This window comes from Peromyscus eremicus, chromosome 3 (genome assembly GCF_949786415.1).
Source record: "Peromyscus eremicus chromosome 3, PerEre_H2_v1, whole genome shotgun sequence".
Lineage (NCBI taxonomy): Eukaryota > Metazoa > Chordata > Mammalia > Rodentia > Cricetidae > Peromyscus > Peromyscus eremicus.
Genome location: NC_081418.1, coordinates 156,982,291 through 157,003,905, shown reverse-complemented (window position 1 = coordinate 157,003,905; position 21,615 = coordinate 156,982,291). Strand labels below are relative to the sequence as shown.

The window sequence follows — 21,615 nt, the reverse complement described above, 5'->3', positions numbered from 1 at the left end:
CTCCAGAGGATTTTAGGCCATGCATGGGCACCCACACTCACAGGCACATACCTACACACAGACATATATATAAATAATAAAAAATTAATATTTTTAAGTGGAAAATTCAAAAATTTTTTCTTTTGGGACACTACAATTAATTTGTTATAAATTATGGACTTTGAGAATATTCTTTTTGCTAAAGATATTTACGTATAATATTTACTTGGAACACATCAGGGAGACTTGCATACATCTGATATAATCAAGGATCAACTTGAGTTAAGATCTGATTTGATGCTGGGTGTGATGGTGCACACTTTTAATCTCAGCATTGGAGAGACAGAGGCAGGAGAATCTCTGAATTCAAGACTAGCCTTGTCTACATAGTGAGTTCCAGGACAGCCAGAGCTACACAGACCATGTCTCTTAAAAAAAAATCGGTCTTGTTATTATATTTATTATGTGTATGTATATCTAACATTTAGCACCCAACCCCTTTTAAAATCTCAATTTTTTAGTTTTAAAAAAATGTTTGTGTCCATCTGTGTCTGTGTGAGTATATGCCAAGTGACTGTGGATACCCATGGAGGCTGAAAGAGGGCATCAGATCCTTGAAAGCTAGTTACAAGTGGTTGTAAGCCACCCAGTGTGGGTGCTGAAACCAAACTCAGTTCTCTGTCAGCAGCAAGGGCTCTCTCCAGTCCCTAATCTCAATTTTTAAAAAGTGCTAATTGTAATGATAGTTGTGAATATCCAAAACCCATTAGATTGAGTGCTTTGGATGGGTAAATTAAATGGTATCTAAAATTATAACTTTAAACATATTTTGAAAAGAATTGATTGATAGAATTGAGTATGGTGGCACAGAAGACAGGAGAATCGTGATTTTAAGGCCAGACTAACGTGCAGCAAGACTGTCCAAACTAAAAACAAGGGAAGAAGAAAATGACTGTTGCTAGCCTTTTGTGTGGAATGGTTCATTCTTCCTGGGTTGTTGTTGTTGTTGTTGCTTTGGTTTTTTGTAGTTGTTTTGGAGGAGGCTGGTGTTTTTGTTTTTTGTTTGGTTTTGGTTTTGGTTTTTTGAGACAGGATTTCTACATGTAGTCCTGGCTGTCCTAGAACTCACTCTGCAGGCCAGGCTGGCCTCCAACTCAGAGATCTGCGCTCGGATTACAAGCATGAGGCTCCACTGCCCAGCCCATTCTTTCTGTTTTTAAGAAAATAAATTTGGTTAGTTTTTTAATCTATGTTGTCTTGGGTATATTTATCTTCCAGTCGCTGGGTGAGTCGAAGTGCCACGGCACAGCGCCGGAAAGAACGGCTCCGCCAGCATTCTGAACACATTGGACTGGACAACGACTTACGGGAGGTATGTGGTCCAATGCGGAGATCACAGAACTCACCCAGGCTGTCAATATTCATGATCTCTCAAGTTCTTTTAAAAACAGTTCAACTTATTTTAAAATATTATTTTTATACTGAAGTGTAGCAGAAAACATTTTTCCAGTTTTGTCCTTTTGTTCATCTAAAATAGGGCTTTATTTCTGTGTAGTAAATCTAATAGAAGCTTTATTTAGGGTAAATTTTTGGTCAGTAGGTCTCCGGAAGGGAGAAACATTGAGATACACATATATCTAAGTTTCAAATATAATTTAAGCTTAGTAAGTAAAGATGTATTAACATATTCTTTGGCTTGCTAACACTATGTTTTAGAAGTGTCAGAGCTGTTTTTAGATTAAGATCTATATGCTTTATTTGTATTCATTGAAAATAAAATTCAAATTATGTTTAAATAATTATATTTTGTTTCTTGTGATCAAAAGAAAAATGCAAACAATAATTTTGCTGTTTTATAAGCTCAAGTGTGTAGAAATAGGACAGAAAGCATCCTTCTAAACTGAAGCCTTTCTTGTTTGTTGCCTTGCCTTCACTTTCCCCCCTTGCTGTGGTCTTATCATGTGCATGCAGGTTTTGCTTCTGTTTTCCTTTTTTTTTTTTCCCCTTTTTCTACTTTTCTGTCATTGAAACATCGCCATCATCTTAGCCTTCCGGGGGACTTTTGGTCTGTCAGAACTCCATGGCATTCTGGGAGTGGGATCAGGGCCCAACTCCTCCTGCACGGCTTCCTAAAAAGTCCTTCTCTGAGTGCTGCCTGGTATGTCCTTTGCCTTGAAAGTGCTTCACAAGATGTTCCTGAATCTTGTCTTTGGTGTTTCTTGAATAGCCCACACATGAGTGCATGTAGCATGTTTTGCTCTCTGCTTCTTCTTGTGTTTCTTCTTGTTTCTCTGCTTCTTCTGCCTGCTTGTGCTGGAGTGTGCTCACACAAGTAATTCTATGCTGTTAGCAGTAAGACTGACATTCAAATCCTGAGTCTTTGGGGGGAGGGGGGTGCGTGCACATGAGCTACAGAAGTACAGAGCCCTCAGAAGGCACTGAATCTCTTGTAGCTGGAGTCACAGATGGTTGTGAACTTCCTGAAGTGGATGCTAGGAACCAAACTGAGGTCCTCTGAAAAACAATCACCTCTGTTTACTTTTGTTTTTGAGACAGGGTCTCGTGTATCCTAGCCTGCCCTAGGCTGGCATGTGTTTAAGGATGATCTTGAACATCTGGTCCTCCTTTCCCATTCAGCTGGGTGGCGGTGGCGCACACCTCTAATCCCAGCACTTGGAAGGCAGAGGCAGGCAGATCTCTGTTGAGTTGGAAGCCAGCATGGTCTACAGATCGAGTTCCAAGACAGGCTCCAAAGCTACACAGAGAAACCCTGTCTTGAAAAACAAAACAAGAACAACAACAAAAAAGACATGCACCGCTATACCCAGTTTGTTTTTTTAATAATTTATCATTATTTAACATGTGGTGGTGGTTTTATGGGGCAGGGCCTCCCTATATATATACTTGACTGTCTTGAAGCTCCCTGTTATATACCAGGCTGGCCTCCAACTTACAGAAGTCAGGCTATCTTGGCCTCCCTAGTGCTGGGATTAAAGATGTACACCACCACACCTGGCCTTTACTTTTATTTTTAAATTATGTTCATGTGTGTGGGGCTGTGTGTACTTGAGTGCTGGTGCCTATGGAGGCCAGAGACATCACATACTCCTAGAGCGGGAGTTAACTGAGCTACCTGATGTGGGTGCTGTAAAGTGAACTCAAGTCCTCTGCAAAACCATACACACTCACCACCACTGAGTCATCTCTCCAACTCCACTATACCCAGTTTTTATATGGTGCTGGGGATCAAACCAGGGTTTTGTATGCACCACCAAACATGGTTTATGTGGTGCTCAGGATTGATCACAAGTCCTGTGCATGATGAGCCAGCAAGCTCTCTACCAACTGAGCTATAACCCCTTCCCTGTTTTTGGCTTTTATGGAAATTGACTAAACAAGTTCAAGAACATTGGAATGGTTTTTTGTTGTGTGTGTGTGTGTGTGTGTGTGTGTGTGTGTGTGTGTGTGTGTGTGTGTTACTCCAAAGTCAACAGAGGATTCTGGGCATAAAACTAGTAGAATCTTCCCACTCACCTCATCCCCAGCCCCCATGTTTGGAGCACATAATGCTTTTCAGCCTTTTCTGTGAACTATATAGCATGCATCATGCAGTGATTGCAGCATCATTAGACATTCGCTGATATCATTGAGGTCATAAAAATTAGTTACAACACAATTCTGGTACTATTGAAAGTTAATTAGAGCCAAGGATTTGGCTGGAGAGCAGTGCCCAGATGATTGAGGGATTTGAAGTCTCTGTTGAGAGGAGTGGAACAGAGGAGGCCAGCAACCTTTTCTGTGGAACCTTAGACTAAACTAGACACCTAAATGTTTTTTTTTTCTTAATTTGAGATCCTAACTAATCATAATTTTGGTGGTCCCATTAAAAAGACTAAACTCAATGAAACTCCTGGTATTGTGTGAATTTCAACTTAATAATGTTTCTGTCACTCTCCTTTTCACAAGAGTTAACTGGTTTCAGGAGGAGTACACATGTCTTCTGTCTTCTATCAAGAGCACCAAAATCTTAATTGCTGTTATATTCACACACTTAAGGCCTTTTTTACATCTTGCTTGTTGTATTTGTTCATGTAAGTTTTAAGTAGAAAAGAAATATATGATGTTTACACATTTAAAATACTCCTAATTTTTAGAAATATATGCAAGAGGCACGAAGCTTAGGAAAAAACATGAGGCAACCAAAGCTGTCAGATCTCTCACCTGCTGTGATTGCACAAACCAACTGGAAATTTGTAGAAGGCTTACTAAAAGAATGCAGAATGAAGGTACGTATACTGCTGCCAGACAGTGTGCATTCATATTTATCTAAAATGAGATCAGTTGACCTCATTTGTGCCTGCAGCTTCTCTGAAAAGAAGGTTTACTATTTTATTTTTTTATGAATATGAGTGTTTTGCCTGTATGTATGTCTGTGTGCTACATGTGGACAGTGCCCATGAAGGCCAAAAGAGGTCATCAGATCCTCTGGGATTGGCATTACAGATGGATGTGAGCTACCATGTGGGTGCTGGGAATCAAACCCAGGTCCTCTGCAAGAACATCCATTGCTCTTAACCACTGAGCCATCTATCCAGGCTTCAAAAGAAACTTTTTTGTAGCATAGACCTGATATGCTCTTGACTGAAATCATGAATCTCCATGAAGTCTCCATGGCCCACAGTATCAATGACATGGGAGCCTTGCTTGGTTTTTCTCATCTTTTTAACTATTGTACGGTATATGGAATAGTGTGTGTGTGTGTGTGTGTGTGTGTGTGTGTGTGTGTGTGTGTGTGTAGGTACACATGTGGAAATCAGTTCTTACCATCCAACTCATTTTGAGGCAGGGTCTTTCTTGTTTTTTGCCATTACTATAGCTGTTTGAAATAGCAGTCCCATGAGCTTCATCCCAAATCTTACAGTAGTAGCATTGAGATTGGAGGTGTGTGCCACCTTATCCAGTTTTCACATGGGTTCCCAGGATCTGAACTTTGGTGGTCAGGCTTGTATGACAAGCACTTTTACTCACAAACCATCTCCCCAGCCCTTAGCTATTGTTTTCCTCCTCAGCATGATGTTAAGCCACGCATAAGTTATATAAAGAATGTTACTCTCTTATGTGAAAAGCAACATATATACCTGTATAAAGCCTTGCCTGTGTCCATACACATTACCACATGTGCTTAAGGGAAAATATCTTAACTATGTTATAGGTCAGTGAATATTAAATATAATTCTTCTCTCACAGAACTGCCTTTATATGAGGTAGCCATATAAATGAAAAACCTCAGCTTTTTAAAGTAACTTGTGAGCATATTCAATAAAAGCACTGTTTTCAATATCAGTATATACAGGTAATTAGACAAGGTACTACCTAGAGGAGCTGTATGCTTTCTCACATGTGCAAGAGTAGCTAAGGTTGATGTGAATTAATTTACCTGAAACTGGTTTTCATTATCTGATACATTCTTGTGAGCAAAGAAGAGAAAAAAGGGGGAAAAGGGAAAAACCCTAGTTCACTCACAAACTAGCAAGTTCTCAACAAAAAAGAAAAGGAAAGAAGGAAGGGAGGAAGGAAGAAACTAGAGCTGCTTATTTCTTTTCTTTATTTTTTTAACTTTTTTTTTTTTAATTTAATGCCAAATGCTGTTTATTGAAGGAGGGAAGAGGTCTTAAATACAGGCTTACAGCACAATGGGAGGACCCTAGAGGGCAGAAGTTCGCTACCGATGTTTTACAATCTTGCATCTAAGCTGCTAACGCCCATTATGCAGGATACACAGACAAGGAACTTCCCTTAAACATTTAGGAAAGTGGAACCCGGCAGGGAATTAGCATAGGGAGGATATCAAGGCAACAGTTACCCAAAACAGGGGCCAGGGCCCTATAGGTCCCCCTTTTACTAATAAATGAACTTCTGACTTAGGTTGCGTGGGACGTCAGCAGGTCATCTTACCCGTCATGGAGACGCCTGCTCAGCCCACACAGGCGTTCTGTCTTATGTTGGTGAGCGCCCCCCAGGCATTGCCCGTCTCTGAATACTCATTATCATATAGGCTCAATCGTGTGTGAGCTGCAGAGTTAACTGCTCCCAAAGATCTCAAAGTGGCGCTGGGCTTGCAATCTGTGTGTTCGACACAGAAAAGACCAACAGAGGTCCTATCCCACCCATAGCCAGTAGGCTAAAGGCAACTGAGCCATTCCCTTCCTTAATGAGCCTTACTGCAAACTGGAGTCCTTGTAAGATGGTATCCCAAAAGCAAATGGAACTTAACTTTATAAATTTATAATTTTCAAAGCCAATTGAAATGTATATAACTATTGAATTAAATTTATCATGCCCAATATAATGAAAGATTAACTAACTGTGGTAGCTACTTTTGCTGCCAGGGTCTCCACTGTGCTAGCTGTAGTAAGCAATTTTGAAATGGTAATCCCAGAAACAGTAGCAGTGGTGGCCACCACTGCTATAACAGCAACAACGGCAGCAGCAATGTCAAATTCTCTTCTGGAGCGTGTGGACATCCACTGGCATGGATACAACTCCAGGAACACAAGCCACCAAGGCCCATTTTTCTTGATCCCATCATGACATAAGCTGGCAGCTCTGTAAAAGAACAACTAAGAACCATAAAGAAAAAACAGGCAGCTCATAAGGAGCATAACTAATGGTCTTATAATGGCTACATTCAGGCTCATAAATTTTAAGGTATCTTCAAAGAGGGGCTAAATGAATTTCAGGAGGCCAATAAATGTTGCACAGAGCCACTACACCAGCTTGAAGAGGATTGTGAAAATGAAAAGGCTTAGCTGGCATGCTACTGTTAACAAATGGAGGTCAGTGACCTTCAGGGTTATCCTTAATCTCCAAGGTGTCTGGGTGACACGTTCTCAAACATACTTGAAAAAGCAGTTACCATACATTACCTTCTGGAGAATCCAACCACATGGCTACAGTTCCTAGGCTTACGTTAATGCTTGCCAAAGCTGGCCATATTGGGCTCTCAATCCCCATTGGCATCAGAAGGGAAGAGTTTTTCATGAAGGCCCAATAGGTCTCTGTCATTGTTGGGCTTCAGCAGCAGCCACAGGGCGCACACAGCAGAGCTGCTTATTTCTGTTGTGGTTTTGGCTTAAGTGCAGAAAGCTTTAGTTTGTCAAGATGCTAGAGTCAGTAAAGGTCAACTTGTAGTGACAGGATGAGGTTCTAGTGTCAGAAAGTGCATTTTCTAGATTCAAGGCAATTTCAGAAGTTCTAGGACAATTCTACGATTACAGAAGTTAATAATTAAAATTATATGTGTGTGTTTTCAACCTTATGATGACTTACAAACATTATTTTATTGTTTCATTGGTGTCCTAATGTTTCTCTGGCATAATAGTAAAATACCGAAGGTATTACTCCAACCAGCTGATCACCAGATTAAGATATTTTTTCCATGGTGACTGAAAATCTGTTAATTAGAATTGTAATGAAAGGAAGCTGGATCTCCTAAGCTAGTAATTGATTACTTGGTTTTGAGTTTCACTGCTGTGGTAATTTATGACCATTCATAATGTTTTTAGACAAAACGCATGCTGGTAGAGAAGATGGGACATGAAGCAGTGGAACTGGGCCATGGAGAAGCAAACATCACTGGCTTAGAAGAGAATACTTTGATTGCCAGCCTCTGTGACCTGCTGGAGAGGATATGGAGCCATGGCTTACAGGTCAAGCAGGTAACTAACTCAAGAGGTGCTGGTGGCATGGCTGGTTAAGGGACTTACTCACATCAAGGGGCTGTTCAAGGTGGCACACACCTTTAATCCCAGCGCTCGGGAGGCAGAGGCAAGCAGCCTGGTGTACAGAGCTGGCTCCAAGCCAGCCAGGGTTACACAGAGAAACCTTGTCTCAAAAAACAAAAAAAAAAACAAAAAAAAAAAAGGAGGCATGGTTGAGGCTGGCAAGATTGCTCAGCACCAAGCCTTTGATCTCTGAAACCCACCTAGTAGAAGGAGAACACACTCCTGAAGGTTGTCCTCTAATGTCCACACATGAATGAGAAATGTAACAAGAAAAAGATCCCACAAGATAATTAGATACATATCACAGGCCATTCAGTTCCAGCAAAAGAAACTTAATCTGGGTTAAATGTAGTGGCATGCACCTATAATCTCAGCACTTGGGAGGCAGAGAAAGGTGGGGGTAGGCTGGTGTGCAAAGTGAGTTCCAGACCAGCCAAGCCTATACGGTGAGACTATCTCCAAAAAAAAAAAAAAAAAAAAAAAAAAGGAAAGAAAGAAAATCAATCTATGATCAGGAGGTGGTCTGAGGATCTTTCATGATAAACAGGAAAGGACAAAATTGCACATGTGTTAGGAGAGCTGGCCCCACACTCGGGAGAGAGGGCCCACCCTTCACTACAGGTGTGGGAGAGCTGGCCCCACACCCGGGAGAGAGGGCCAGCCCTTCATACAGGTGTGGGAGAGCTGGCCCCACACCCAGGAGAGAGGGCCAGCCCTTCATACAGGTGTGGGAGAGCTGGCCCCTGTGGCGTGGGCCTAGGAGAGCTGGCTCTGCCCCTTGCCTGAGGGGGATGGTCCCAGTGGCCCAGACTGACCAGCTTAGCTACCACCCAGACCCACATTCCAGGCCTTAGATTGGCCCACCCTAACATCTACCCCATCTATGACCTGCTGGAATGTGTGAAGAGACTGGTCCTGTGGAACGATGGCCGCAGGATCTGTTACTTGGGGCAATGGGGATATTCGAGAGGGGTTTCAGTGAGGGTCTTGATGAGAAATTATTTTTTGATGAATTGTTTCTTTAAAGGGAACATTTTATATGTCTTGTGCTTTCAGGGGAAGTCTGCCTTGTGGTCACATCTAATTCAGTTTCAGGATAGAGAAGAGAAACAAGAGCATCTCACAGATTCACCAGGTAAGAAGGTGTCGGGGTAAGATAGATTGCTTCGTCTCATGTATGCTGGGCTAACCTTGTACTCTTGGTCTTCCTGTCTTCATCCCCCAGGTGCTAGGATTATAGGCATCGATCACCATACCTAGCTTGAGATAGATTGGTTTGATAGAGTTGGCAGTATGAAACAATGAGAAGAATCATTTTAGATGGGTTTGTCTCTATCCAAAATCCACCCATGTTGTCAGGATAAAACAAAAGGAGCAATATTACAGGATATGAATCTATGAAACTCACTTGACCTTTCTGATCTTCTGCTTTCTTATTATAAGATAGAGAAAATGGGGGGCTGGAGAGATGGCTCAGAGGTTAAGAGCACTAGCTGCACTTCCAGAGGTCCTGAGTTCAATTCCCAGCAACCACATGGTGGTTCACAACCATCTATAATGAGATCTGGTGCCCTCTTCTGGCCTGCAGGCATACATGCAGACAGAACACTGTATACATAATAAATAAATAAATCTTAAAAAAAAAAAAAAAAAGATAGAGAAAATGATAGTAGCTATCCAAAATGATCATGTTTATATAGAAGAACAAAAACAATTAATTGTGAAGGACTATACAGGTCTATTCTCCCAGCATTGTATGGTATACACTGTTGTTGTTATTATTATTATAGAAAAGTTTTGTGATCATCACTAATATTTTTTTTTTGAGACAGGGTCTCTCTGTATAGCCTTGGCTGTCCTGTAGACCAGGCTGGCCTTGAATTCAGAGATCCACCAGCCTCTTCCTCCCGAGTGCTAGGATTAAAGGCATGTGCCACCACCACCTGGCAATAATCTTAATATCTTCTGTTACATTTTATTTAGTTATTTTTCTATGTGGACATGTGTATGTGGAGGTCAAATGACAACTTGCAGGAGTCAGTTCTCTTCTTCCACTTTGTTAGAACTGGAAATTTAACTCTGGCTGCTTGGTTTGGTGGCATGTGCCTTCATCCACTACCCTATCTCACTATCCCTCCTTTTTTTATAATGTCAGGATCAAGTCCTGGACCTTGTATTCATAAATAAATTTTCAGGAAAAATTACATATTTATCTCCAAGACTATTTAAGGGTCATATTCTTTTTTATATAATTTATTTAACTTTTTATCTCATGTGCATTGGTGTAAAGGTATCAGATCTCCTGAAGTGGGAGTCACTGACAGTTGTGAGCTGCTGTGTGGCTGCTGGGAATTGAACCTGGGTCCTCTGGAAGAGCAGCCAGTGCTCCTAACCCCTGAGCCATCTCTCCAGCCCCAAGAGTCAGATTCTTTTGCTTAGCTTGTTTCCTTCATTTTGAGATGGGGTCTTACTGCAATGCTGAAGTTGGCCTCAAACTTTGTATAGATTCCACCTTAGTTCCACATGTAGCTGAGACTACAGGCATGTATCACCACACTCAGCTTAGGAATCAGATTCTTCAGTTTATAGAAGATATCTCATGGTATTGATATCATAATTCTTCTGCTAATCAGAATTATATAAGATATATAAGAATTATATATTCCTTAGGTCAAATAATACAACTATTTAATTATTTTTTTCACAAAGAATTTGTGTTTTCTTGGCAGTGCTGATGATCAAACCCAAGGCATCAGCCATTGAGTCATATCCACAGCACAGAGATTGATTTTCTTTATGTAAGATAACCATCTACTTCATAAAACGTAGAATTAATAGTAGGAAGTTAGTAGAAATAAAGTGTTTTGGCTGGGTATGGTGACAATTGGCTGTAATCTCAGTACTCATGCTGGGGTAGGAGGGTCATTTGAGCCAGTCTGAGCCACATGGTAAGAACTTATCCAAAAAAAAAAAAAAAAAACCTGAAGGGGGTAGGGAAAGATTTTATAGTGAATTAGCCATTTAGGAAACATTTTTTAAATTATAAATTCTTTCAAAAATCAGAAATAAAAGTGGTTTCTTTTTTTTTTTTTTTTTTTTTTTTTTTTTTTTTTTTTTTTTTTTTTGAGACATGATCTCACTGTGTAGCTCTGGCTGGCCTGGAACTCAACATGTAGACTAGGCTGGCTTTGACCTTGCAGAGATCCCCCTGCCTCTGCCTCCAGAATGCTGGGATCAAAGGCATGCACCACCACACCCAGCTGTAAAAAAAATACAGTGATCATGAAGTCAGTGATACGGCTCTGTGAGTAAAGGTTTCTCCGCCAACCCTGAAAACCTAGGTTTGATCCCCAGAATTCATATGATAGGAGAGAATCAACGCCACAAAATTATCTTTTGACCTCCACCTAAAGACCGTAGAAGTGTGTGTGTGTGTGATTTAAAAAAATGCTCACCACCAACCTAAGAAATAGAACATTGCAGGTTGAGGATGTGGCTCAGTGGAAAGGCGCTTACCTAGCAAATGTAAGACACGGAGTTCAATCCTCAATACTGAAAATAAATAAATAAAATGAAAGAAGGAAAATAAAGGAACACCCTTGGGTTCATCCCGATTCTTTTTCCTTCACTGTCTCTACCCAAGGAAGCACTACCCTACAGAGTTTACTCATTAAAAAAAAAAAAAAAACAACAACAACAAAAAAAAAAACTCACTTTAAATGTATTTTATAAGACAACTAGGAATGTGGATTTGATACTGCATTGCTTGGACCTCCTCTCAAAGACTTGTCGGTGTCCTGATGGCCTATGCTATAACTATATTTATACCAATTTAGAACCCTCATGTCCATCTCTTCTTCCCTTTTTGCTATATAGAAAGTAAAAGTACATTGGTCTATGTATCTAACAGAAATTGTAGCCGTTAAGGATGAAAAGCTATATAAGCGAGGTAGCTTATCTAAATTTCACTTGACCATAACTAGAAGGCCAGTAAGTGGGTTTTACCCTAGTTAGAAAAGGAAGTAGGGCTGAGCATAGTGGTAATACCCACACTTAAGGTGTGGGAGCCAGAGGGTCGAGAGTTCGAGGCCATCCCTGGGGTATGTATTAAGGCCCTGTCTCAAAAGAGAATAAATTCCTAGGAAGTAGCTGTTCATGGAAAGCCAAATTCAAATGAGATGAGATAGATGCATTCAACTCTTATGCCCAAAAAGACGCATGAGAATGTTCAGAGGTTAGAATCAGCTGCTGCTGGGCAAAACTCACAGCTTTTGTGGTTTTCACTGGCCAAATGTTGAGTAGTTCAGTTAGAAATCAGAGTCCTAAATATCTTCAGTGACCTCCAGTTGATGGTAGAATCAGCAAATTCTAAAGTGAAAGATAAATGAAAATGCATCAGAGGTCCATGCAGTTACATCTCTGCTGTACTGCCAAATTGATAAAGGGCCAATGATGTAAGAACAAACAGTGTTTTAGTGATCTCAGTAAGATTAATAAGAGCCATGTAACTTTTTTTTTTTTTTTTTAGACAAAATCTCACTATGTGGCTCTGCCTGGCCTGGAACTACCTATGTAGATCTGGTTGGCTTCAGATCTACATAGACCTACCTGATAACCTCTGCCTCCCCAAGTGCTGGGATTAAAGGCAGGCACCAGCACTTGCCCAGCATAACTTTAATATATATATATATATGTGTGTGTGTGTGTGTGTGTGTGTGTGTGTGTGTGTGTGTGTATATGTATATATATTTTTTTTTTTAATTATATGATTGTATGTGTGTAAATGTCTTTGGAGGGCAGAAGAGGGCATCGAGTCTCTTGAAGATACAGCTACAGGTAGTTGTGGGCTGCCCAACATGAGTGAAGGGACCAAATTTGGGGTCCTCTGCAAGAGCAGTACATACTCATAAAGCTGAGCCATCTCACCAGCCCAAGCCGTATAGCTTTTGAAGTCTGTGTTTATTGTTTCAATAGAAGGGTGAAGTTTATGAACATTGCTCTAATACTTCTGGTGATTTAGCCTGTGAAGACTTAAAAATACTTTGTGGGCTAGAGGTGTAGCTCAGTTGATAGAGCTTGCCTAGTGTGTTCAAGGCTCTGGATTTAAACCCCAGCACCACACTGACGTGGCTTAGTGGTACACGCCTGTAAACTGGGCAATCTCGGCACTGTGGAGGTAGAAGCAGGAGTTCAAGTTCATCTTGGCTACGTAGTTAGTTGGGGGCTGGCCTGGGCTAAATAACATTAAAAATGTGGGTAGGGTTGATGAAATGGCTCAGCAGGTTAAGATGCTTGCCACCAAAGTCTGATAAACTGAATTCAGCCTGACTCCCACAAGTTGGCTGCTTGACCTCCATAGATATGCCATGGCACATGTATAAACACACATACATATATATAATAAATGTAATCCATTTTATTTTATTTTGTAATACTATGGCTGGGGATGTAGCTCAGCAGTAGAACACATCCTTAGCATGTGAAAGATTCAGTTTCATCCCAATAGAATATGAATATGGATGCACATACATTTTTTTGTGTGTTTTCCAAGACAGGGTTTATCTGTTGTAGTCCTGGCTGTCCTGGATCTCACTCTGTAGACCAGGCTGGCCTGGAACTCACAGAGATCTACCTGCCTCTGCCTCCAAGTGCTGGGATTAAAGGCATGTGCCACCACCGCCCAGCTTATTTTTTTTTTTCATCCTTTCATCACATTTATTTTGGTACGGCACAGGCGTAACATGTATGAGACCTTGGTTTTGATTTTCATTACCCCCCAAAAAAAAAAAATTAAAGGAAGGTGATAATTGAAACATCTTACTTAAATACTTAATATTGATTTTGAGTCTTGCTCACTCTCTGCTCTGACAGGCTATTACTCTTAGTTTACCCAACAGCTAGCCTTTGAATAACCTCTAATTTGATCAATTATTTCTCCCATATCATCATAGTATCAATCCATTTACTAATTGAAAGGTGTAGTATTCTTTACTAAATCTCTCCCTTAAATAAAATTCTAAACTGACACTTAAGGTTCAAGAATCTGACCCTCCATTGTACATTTCCTTAGCATTTACAGAGCATACACTATACATTAGTTTCTCCAGGCCCTTTGTGTATTGAAGGCCAGGCATGGTGGTACACACCTCAGAGGCAGAGGCAGATGGATCTCTGAATACAAAGTTAGTCACAGCTATATTGTGAGAATGTCTCAAAAAAGGGAATAATAATAGAAAGGTTAAACACTGTCAAACACTGAGCCTGTGGCTGAGAGGATATTTAAGAAAGATTTCAGACAGACAGAATTAAAACTAAAACCCTAACCCTAACTTTATACAGAGCACTAATCCAAACATTAGATCATTTAAACAAGATAGCCACTCTTAACTATCTCTAGTCTATGGATAAGAATATAGAACATAGAGAAGTTAGTCACTCGTCCAAGCATGGAAGTCTATTAAATCCCCCACAGGGTTCAGAAACACACGTTCAACCATTAAGCTGCTTCCAGTCTAGTGATAGACAGTAAGCCGGGCAGTGGTGGCGCACGCCTTTAATCCCAGCACTCGGGAGGCAGAGCCAGGTGGATCTCTGTGAGTTTGAGGCCAGCCTGGGCTACCAAGTTAGATCCAGGAAAGGCGTAAAGCTACACAGAGAAACCCTGTCTCGAAAAACCAAAAAAAAAAAAAAAAAAAAAACTTAAACAGACAGTAATGGGGAGAAAGATGGTAAAGAAGCATTAAAAAGTAAGTTTTAGACTTAAAAATGCATGGCAGAGTAACATTGCCCACTTCAGGGCTGCCAGGGAACAGAGGTGGAGCTAGGACCAAGTATACCCTTCAAAGGCATGTTCTCAATGTCCTGCTTGACCAGGTCATTGGCTGCACCTTCTGGTTTCTGCCACCTCCCAATGCCATCAGGCTGTAAGTCCATCAGTGAACTGATCACTGATTAGGCTAGAGTCCAGATGATTCAGCACCTTCCAGATGTCATGCCACATGTGAACACTGTATTGAGGGCTAAGCCATAAACACAATTTGGGGGGGCACATTTCCTGTCCAAATTAATAGTTCCTATACCTATAGGACACCCATTGTGGAAGCTGCTTTATTAAAGGCTTTATCATTATTGCTTAATTTATTTGTTTTGGTGCTAGGGTTGTACCCAGGCCTCACACATAGTATACAAGCACTCTGTCACCAAGCTGTACCTCCAGACCGCCTTTTTGTTATGAGATCGAGTAAGCTCTCTGGGTCCTCTGTTGGTTCCCTCTAGCCAACTTGCTGATTATAGTTTCAACTCTTTCCTTCTGCTTCATAACCTTCTCCCACTTCTCAGCATTTTGTTTTGAGGTTGTGGTTTTGTTTAGTTTTGTTTGTTTGTTGAAACAGAATTTATTGTTGCCAAAGATGACTTTGAATTGATCCTTCTGCCTCCACCTTCCAAATGCTGGGAATACAGGTGTGTGCCACTATACTGTTTCTCTTACTATTTTGTGGCTATATTTTATGTTGCCATGTGGAATCATCAGTCATTCTCTGAGCCATTTGACTTTCTACCCCCAAAGATTAATTCACTTTAATAACACACTTAAGCTAGGATGGTCTCAATAGGAAGATAATTCTATCATATTCCCTGAAATTTCCTCAGTGTGCATTACTTCCCTGAGTATCAAAGAGATTAGTCTTTAAAGTACCAGTTTGAAAACTACCTTCCTTAAACCAGATGTTGTGGCACATCCCTTTAATTCCAGCATTTAGAAGGAAGAGGCAGGTGGATCTCTGTGAATTCAAGGACAGCCTGATCTACATAATGAGTTCTAAGATAGCCAGGTCTATGTAGAGAGACCCTGACTCAGGGGAAAAGAAAAGAAGAAAATGTCCTCCCTAATCTGCCTGTTCACTCCCACCTTGCATGGATAGACTGGCCTAACCACCCTCTAGAGCCTCCTTGTCATTTACACCTGCTAGATAGGAGCCCAGCTATTTCACCAAGCACCAAAAACATAAAGATCTAATACACTAAAATTTTCACTGACTCTTCCTTGGTGTCATGGGCAGGAGACAAGCATCTGTTCCAGTATTGTATCCTCGCTTCTTTAGTGGATCTAAAACATGAGAAAAATTTAGCTATAATATAAAGCAAAATCCACATTTTAAGTTCCATCCGTGTATTTGCTAAATGTGGTGCTTCAGTTTAGTTTCCGTTTACAGAAGAGAAAATGGAAATGAAGAAAGGGTACAAAATTCCATCAAGGCCGGGCGGTGGTGGCGCACGCCTTTAATCCCAGCACTTGGGAGGCAGAGCCAGGCAGATCTCTGTGAGTTCGAGGCCAGCCTGGTCTACAGAGTGAGATCCAGGACAGGCTCCAAAACTACACAGAGAAACCCTGTCTCAGGGGAAAAAAAAATCCATCCTATCTCATCAGAAGTGAGACTGAACATCTGTTACCCCGTCATGGCCAGTGGCTGTGTGCGTGATTCTCCATAAGTCACTGTCCTTCTTCCATAAATGTTAGCTGTGGAACTGGAGAAAGAGCTCAACAGTTAGGAACACTTGTTGCTCTTCTAGAGGACCTGTATAGCCCGAATTCTAATTGGTTTTAATAATAAAAACCTGGAGTCAGATATTGATGTAAATGCTGAAAGATCAGAAAAGTAAAGGAGCCAGCCACTAGAGAGACTTCTTACCTTTGCCAAATCCTCAGACTTCCATACTCTGATCTCCAGGCAAGATTAATTTGTTAGAGCACAAACAAAATATCACCACAGACCTGGGTTTGATTTCCAGAAACCACATGATGGTTCACAACCATCCTTATCTCCAGTTGATACCCTCTTCTGACCTCCATGGACCAAACACATGCCAAACATGCACATGGTGTACATATATACATGAAGGCAAAACACTCTCACTTATAATCAATCTAATTTTTAAAGGTTTTAATAAAGTGAAGTAAATGTAGCATTTAAGCATTTAATTTATAAGAAAATTACTCACCAAACACGATGATGCTGCACACTTTTAATCTTAACATTTGAGAGGCCAAGGGAAATAGAGCTATGTGAGTTGAGCCAGCCTGAACTACATAGTGAGTTCCAGGACAGCCAAGGATATAGAGTGATACCCTGTCTCAAAATTAAAAAGAAAGAAGGGAAGAAATAAAAATCACTCATATACCTTATAAACTCAATTTAAATACTCACTTTGCATGATATCTATATTGTAGTTAGGATTCTGAACTTTGAAGGAGGAATTTACCAGCCTAAAGAGCCAGAACAGTTATATTAAATTTAAAAAAAAAAAAAAAAAAAAAAAAAGCTGGGCATGGTGGCAGCTTTTAAACCTAACCCTCAGGAGGCAGAGGCAGGCCTGGTCTATGAAGCAAGTTCCAGGACAGCCAGAGCTGTTACACAGAGAAACCCTATCTCAAAAAAAACAACAAAAAAGAAAAGAAAGAAATCTTCCAAAGTTTAAACATTAAATGTTTTCTGGGCTGAGCATGTTCAATCCCCAGAATCACATCAACAAGGCATAGTATCACATACATGTAGTCCTAGCATTCAGAGTTAGAGGACAGCCTTGGATACATGAGACATTGTCTCAAAAAAGCCATAAATAGTTTTCTAGTTGGTAAGTCCAGAGATGAAGGCTCTCACATACTTAATAGCTTAACTTCTCAACATTGCCTTTGAGTAGTTATCCGGCACTATGAGAATGAATAGCTAAATGGCTTACCCTCGTGACCAGAATTTGCACATATTGCATTATTTGCTAGATGTACTTTCATAAAAATATTAGTTTTAAATTTCCAAATATAGCCACAGCTTGTTTAGAAAGAACACACCTGTTTACTGTGTTAAGAAAAGTATTAATACTAAATGGTCAGCCCTAAAAACATGCATACAAGTAACATTATACAGACTGAGCAGGTCGTATTTTTGTATTTAGAAATATGTATACATACACATATCTATGACAAAGGAGGCCATGAATCTGAAAGAGAGCAGAGGCGTGGGGAATGGAGGGTGCATATGGGAGGGTATAGAGGGAAGTGGTATATTTACATTGTAATCTCAGAATTTTTTGTTTGTTTTTGGTTTTTTGAGACAGGGTTTCTCTGTACGTAGCGTTGGATGTCCTGGAACTCACTCTGTAGACCAGACTGGCCTTAAACTCACAGAGATTGTCCTATACCACCACCACTCAGCAATCTCAGAAATTTTTAAAAATTTATTTTAAAAGTGTATGAATAGGCCAAGCATGGTGGTACACCCTTTCAATCACAGCACTTGGGAGGCAGAGGCAGGTGGGTCTCTGATTTCAAGGCCAGCCAGGGTTACAGCAGAAAGATCTGTCTTGAAAGAATTTAAAAATTAAAGTATAAATTCTTACTGTTATTTTCCTAATACTATGCTAATATTTTTCTACATAGTTGCCCTTGGACCAGAAAGAAGAAAATCTGACTCAGGAGTTATGTTACCAACACTCAGGGTCTCTCTTATTCAAGACATGAGGTATTTGTTACACATGCTGACGAATGGTGACAACTGTGTAGCTTTCCCCTAAATTGCTCGAGCGATTATAACTATACCTTTTGTTTATATGTCCTGAAGAAAGTATTTTCGTGATTATAAATGTGGTTCTTTATTTGTTTTTATTTTATCTTATGGATGTTAGTGTTTGACCTTACATATATGTAAACCCTGTGCATGCCTGGCGCCCACGGAGTTCAGAGGAGGGAATTGGATCTCCTGAAACCAGAGTTAGGGAATGGTTGTGAGCTACCACGTGGGCACTGAGAGCTGAGCGCGCGTGAAGAGCAACAAGTGCCTTTAACTGCACAGCCGTCTCTCTGCCTAACTTTTATTTGTTTTCTATTGTACTGTTTTGGTGTTTTTTCTGACATTAAGTAAAAAGGAAGATGCAATTGGGGAAGAAGTTTTCTAAAACAGCTCTAAACTATAACTTCTCTTTGAAAAATCTCTTAAATGCATGTTATCTGTAGATATAGATCAAAAAAATATAAATAACAGGTGGCTTAGAAAAATTGGTCTCAGAAAGATACATTTTTTTATGTTTTGTTTGTTTGTTTTTAGAGACAGGGTTTCTCTATGTAGTCCTGCTGTTCTGGAACTCACTCTGTAGACCAGGCTGGCCTCAAACTCAGATCCGCCTGCCTCCAAGTGCTGGGACTAAAGGTGTGCACCACCACTGCCCAGCAAGATATAGCTTTAAAAGTACAAATATTGAATTCCAATTTCTTGCCATGGAGTGGTGGCACACACATTTAGTCCAAGAATCTGGGAGGCAGAGGCAGGTGGGTCTCTATGAGTTCAAGGCCACCTGGTCTACAAGGCAAATTTCAGGACAACTGGGGCTATTACAACACAGAGAAACTCTGTCAAAAAAAAAAAATGAATGAAAAAGGTGAGGCTTTTTTCTTATAAACATTTTAAACACAATATTTAGTCAACACTTAAGATATGAGAGTTTAAAATGTGTGTACATAGAATATAAAGTAACTGTAATACTTAATGACATTTTGTTCCCAGGCTAGGGAGATGGCTAAGCAGTTAAGAGCATTGGCTGCTCTTTCTAGAATTGAACCTGGGTTCAATTGCCTACCCACATGGCAGCTCACAACTGTCTATAACTCCAGTTCTAGGGAATATGATATATCCTCACACAGACATACATGCAGGCAAAACACCAATGCACATAAAATAAATCTTGAGAAAAAAATATAAAATAAGGGGGGGGGAAGACTTTTGTACCTTTTGTGGTGGTATGTGTCTTTGATCCCAACACTTGGAAGTAGAAGCAGGGGATCTCTGTGAGTTTGAGACCAGCCTGGTCTACATAATGAGTTCTAGGACAGCCAGGGCCAAATTAGAGAGACCCTGTCTCAAAACAAAAAAAAAACTAAAAGCCACTTACAACTTTCCTTTAAAGGTATACTTTATTGGTGTAATTTGTGTGTGTGTTCATATATGTGTGAATGCGTGTGTGTGTGTGTGTGTGTGTGTGTGTGTGTAAATTTTAATTTATTGATTGATTTTTATTTTATGTGCATTGGTGTTTTGCCTGTGTGTATGTCAGGGTGAGGTGTCAGGTCCCTTGGAACTGGAGTTACAGACAGCTGTGAGCCGCCTTGTTGGAGCTGGGAATTGAACCCAGGTCCTCTGGAGAGGCAGTCAGTGCTCTCAGCCCCAATCTATAGTGTTCTTGCAGAGGACCTGAGCTTGGTTCCCCGCACCCGTGTCAAGGCAGCTTGCAATGTCTGTGACTCTAGTTCCAGGTAATCTAACACTGTCTTCTTGGGGTCTTCGAACACCTGAACTCATGTGCAAAGATATACCCTCCACCTCCATATGCACACACAATTAAATATTCAGAACAAACAAAATGCAATTTGACTATCAAATGGTTTTGTTTTTATTTTCTTGGCTAGCCTGGAACTCTTAGAGATCTGCTTGCCTCTGCTTCCTGAATGCTGGGATTACAGGCATGTACCACCACACCCAATGAAGTGTCATTTCTGATGTGCAACTAAATCTCAGATTCAGGTGAAATCTCTGAAGCCTTAAACTGCCCTCAAATGTGTGTTAACAGCAGTGGTGATGAATGCCTTTAATCCCAGCACTCAGGAGGCAGAGACAGGCAGATCTCTGAGTTTTAGGCCAACCTGGTCTACAAAGAGTTCCAGGACAGGCAAGGCTATACAGAGAAACTCTGTCTCGAAAAACAAAGCTAACCAACAAACAAAAAAATATATTACCCAGGCTAGGCATAGTGAAATATGCCTTTAATCCCAGCTCTTGGGGGCTGAGGTAAATGGATCTGTGAGTTTGAGGCCAACCTGGCCTACATGATGAGTCCTAGGCCAGCTAGGGCTAAATAGTGAGACCCTGTCTCAAAAATTAAACAACAACAAAAAAATGTGTATTACCCATTATTCATCTAAAAATATAAAAGAACTTTTCTGGGCCCAGTATAGTTAATACTTTTTGGTTCTTTTCTAGCTTAAAGTTATCCTTAAAAAATCTCTCCTAGTCTTTTATGACTGGGGATAAAGAGCAAATTAAGCACAACCTTGCTAATTTCAATAGTTATCAGTTTTTTATTTGTAAAAACATGAATCTAGATGGCATGGTTGCTCTCCTAAACTACTGTAAAGATGGTGTGATCCTGTATATGACTTTCTTTAAGGGTAATTTAGAAATGGAAAAATGTTAACAAGTTGGACAGTAATTTTTGGCCTATCTTCCTCCCCATGACTGGGTATTGCTTGTCATCATGTAACACCAGGACTTAGGACAAAGGGGACTAAACTGGGTGGTGGTGTCACTCACCTTTAATCTCAGCACTCGGGAGTCAGAGACAGGGGGATCTTTGTGAGTTTGAGGCCAGCCTGGGCTACAGAGTGAGATCCAGGACACCCAGGACTACACAGAGAAACCCTGTCTCAAAAAAAAAAAAAAGACACTGATGTCAAAAAAAAGGGGACTGATGTCATTTTGAGCTTTTATTTTGACTGTGATTTATTTGAATTGAATGGGATACGTTGTTTAAAGAAAAATCATTTCATATAGGTTGTCTAAAAACAAAATGTATTTAAATGCAAAAGAATTTTTCTTGTTGGTACTGATTTTTAGGCATGTTCAAAACATGAGTGAGATCAAGACTGATGTTGGCCGAGCCCGGGCATGGATAAGATTGTCTCTAGAAAAGAAGCTTTTGTCTCAGCATCTCAAGCAGTTGCTCTCTAACCAACCACTGACCAAGTAAGACTCTGCTTTTCAAGACATTTGTTTCTGTGACTTGTGCTTACAAAGGAAATTAAATAAAC

At 40.4% G+C, this 21,615-nt stretch overlaps 1 protein-coding gene across 3 annotated transcripts in view; it reads left to right on the top strand.

The window, feature by feature from the left end:
* The window catches only part of Dennd5b (DENN domain containing 5B), a 135,731-nt gene that overhangs the window by 89,116 nt on the left and 25,000 nt on the right, over positions 1–21,615 (top strand). For all 3 annotated transcript variants that reach the window (XM_059256423.1, XM_059256422.1, XM_059256421.1), the window contains 6 exons: positions 1,258–1,351; positions 4,134–4,265; positions 7,545–7,697; positions 8,820–8,898; positions 18,199–18,280; positions 21,422–21,550. In XM_059256423.1, the coding sequence (XP_059112406.1) occupies positions 1,258–1,351; positions 4,134–4,265; positions 7,545–7,697; positions 8,820–8,898; positions 18,199–18,280; positions 21,422–21,550 (669 nt within the window). The remainder of the gene's footprint in view (positions 1–1,257; positions 1,352–4,133; positions 4,266–7,544; positions 7,698–8,819; positions 8,899–18,198; positions 18,281–21,421; positions 21,551–21,615) is intronic.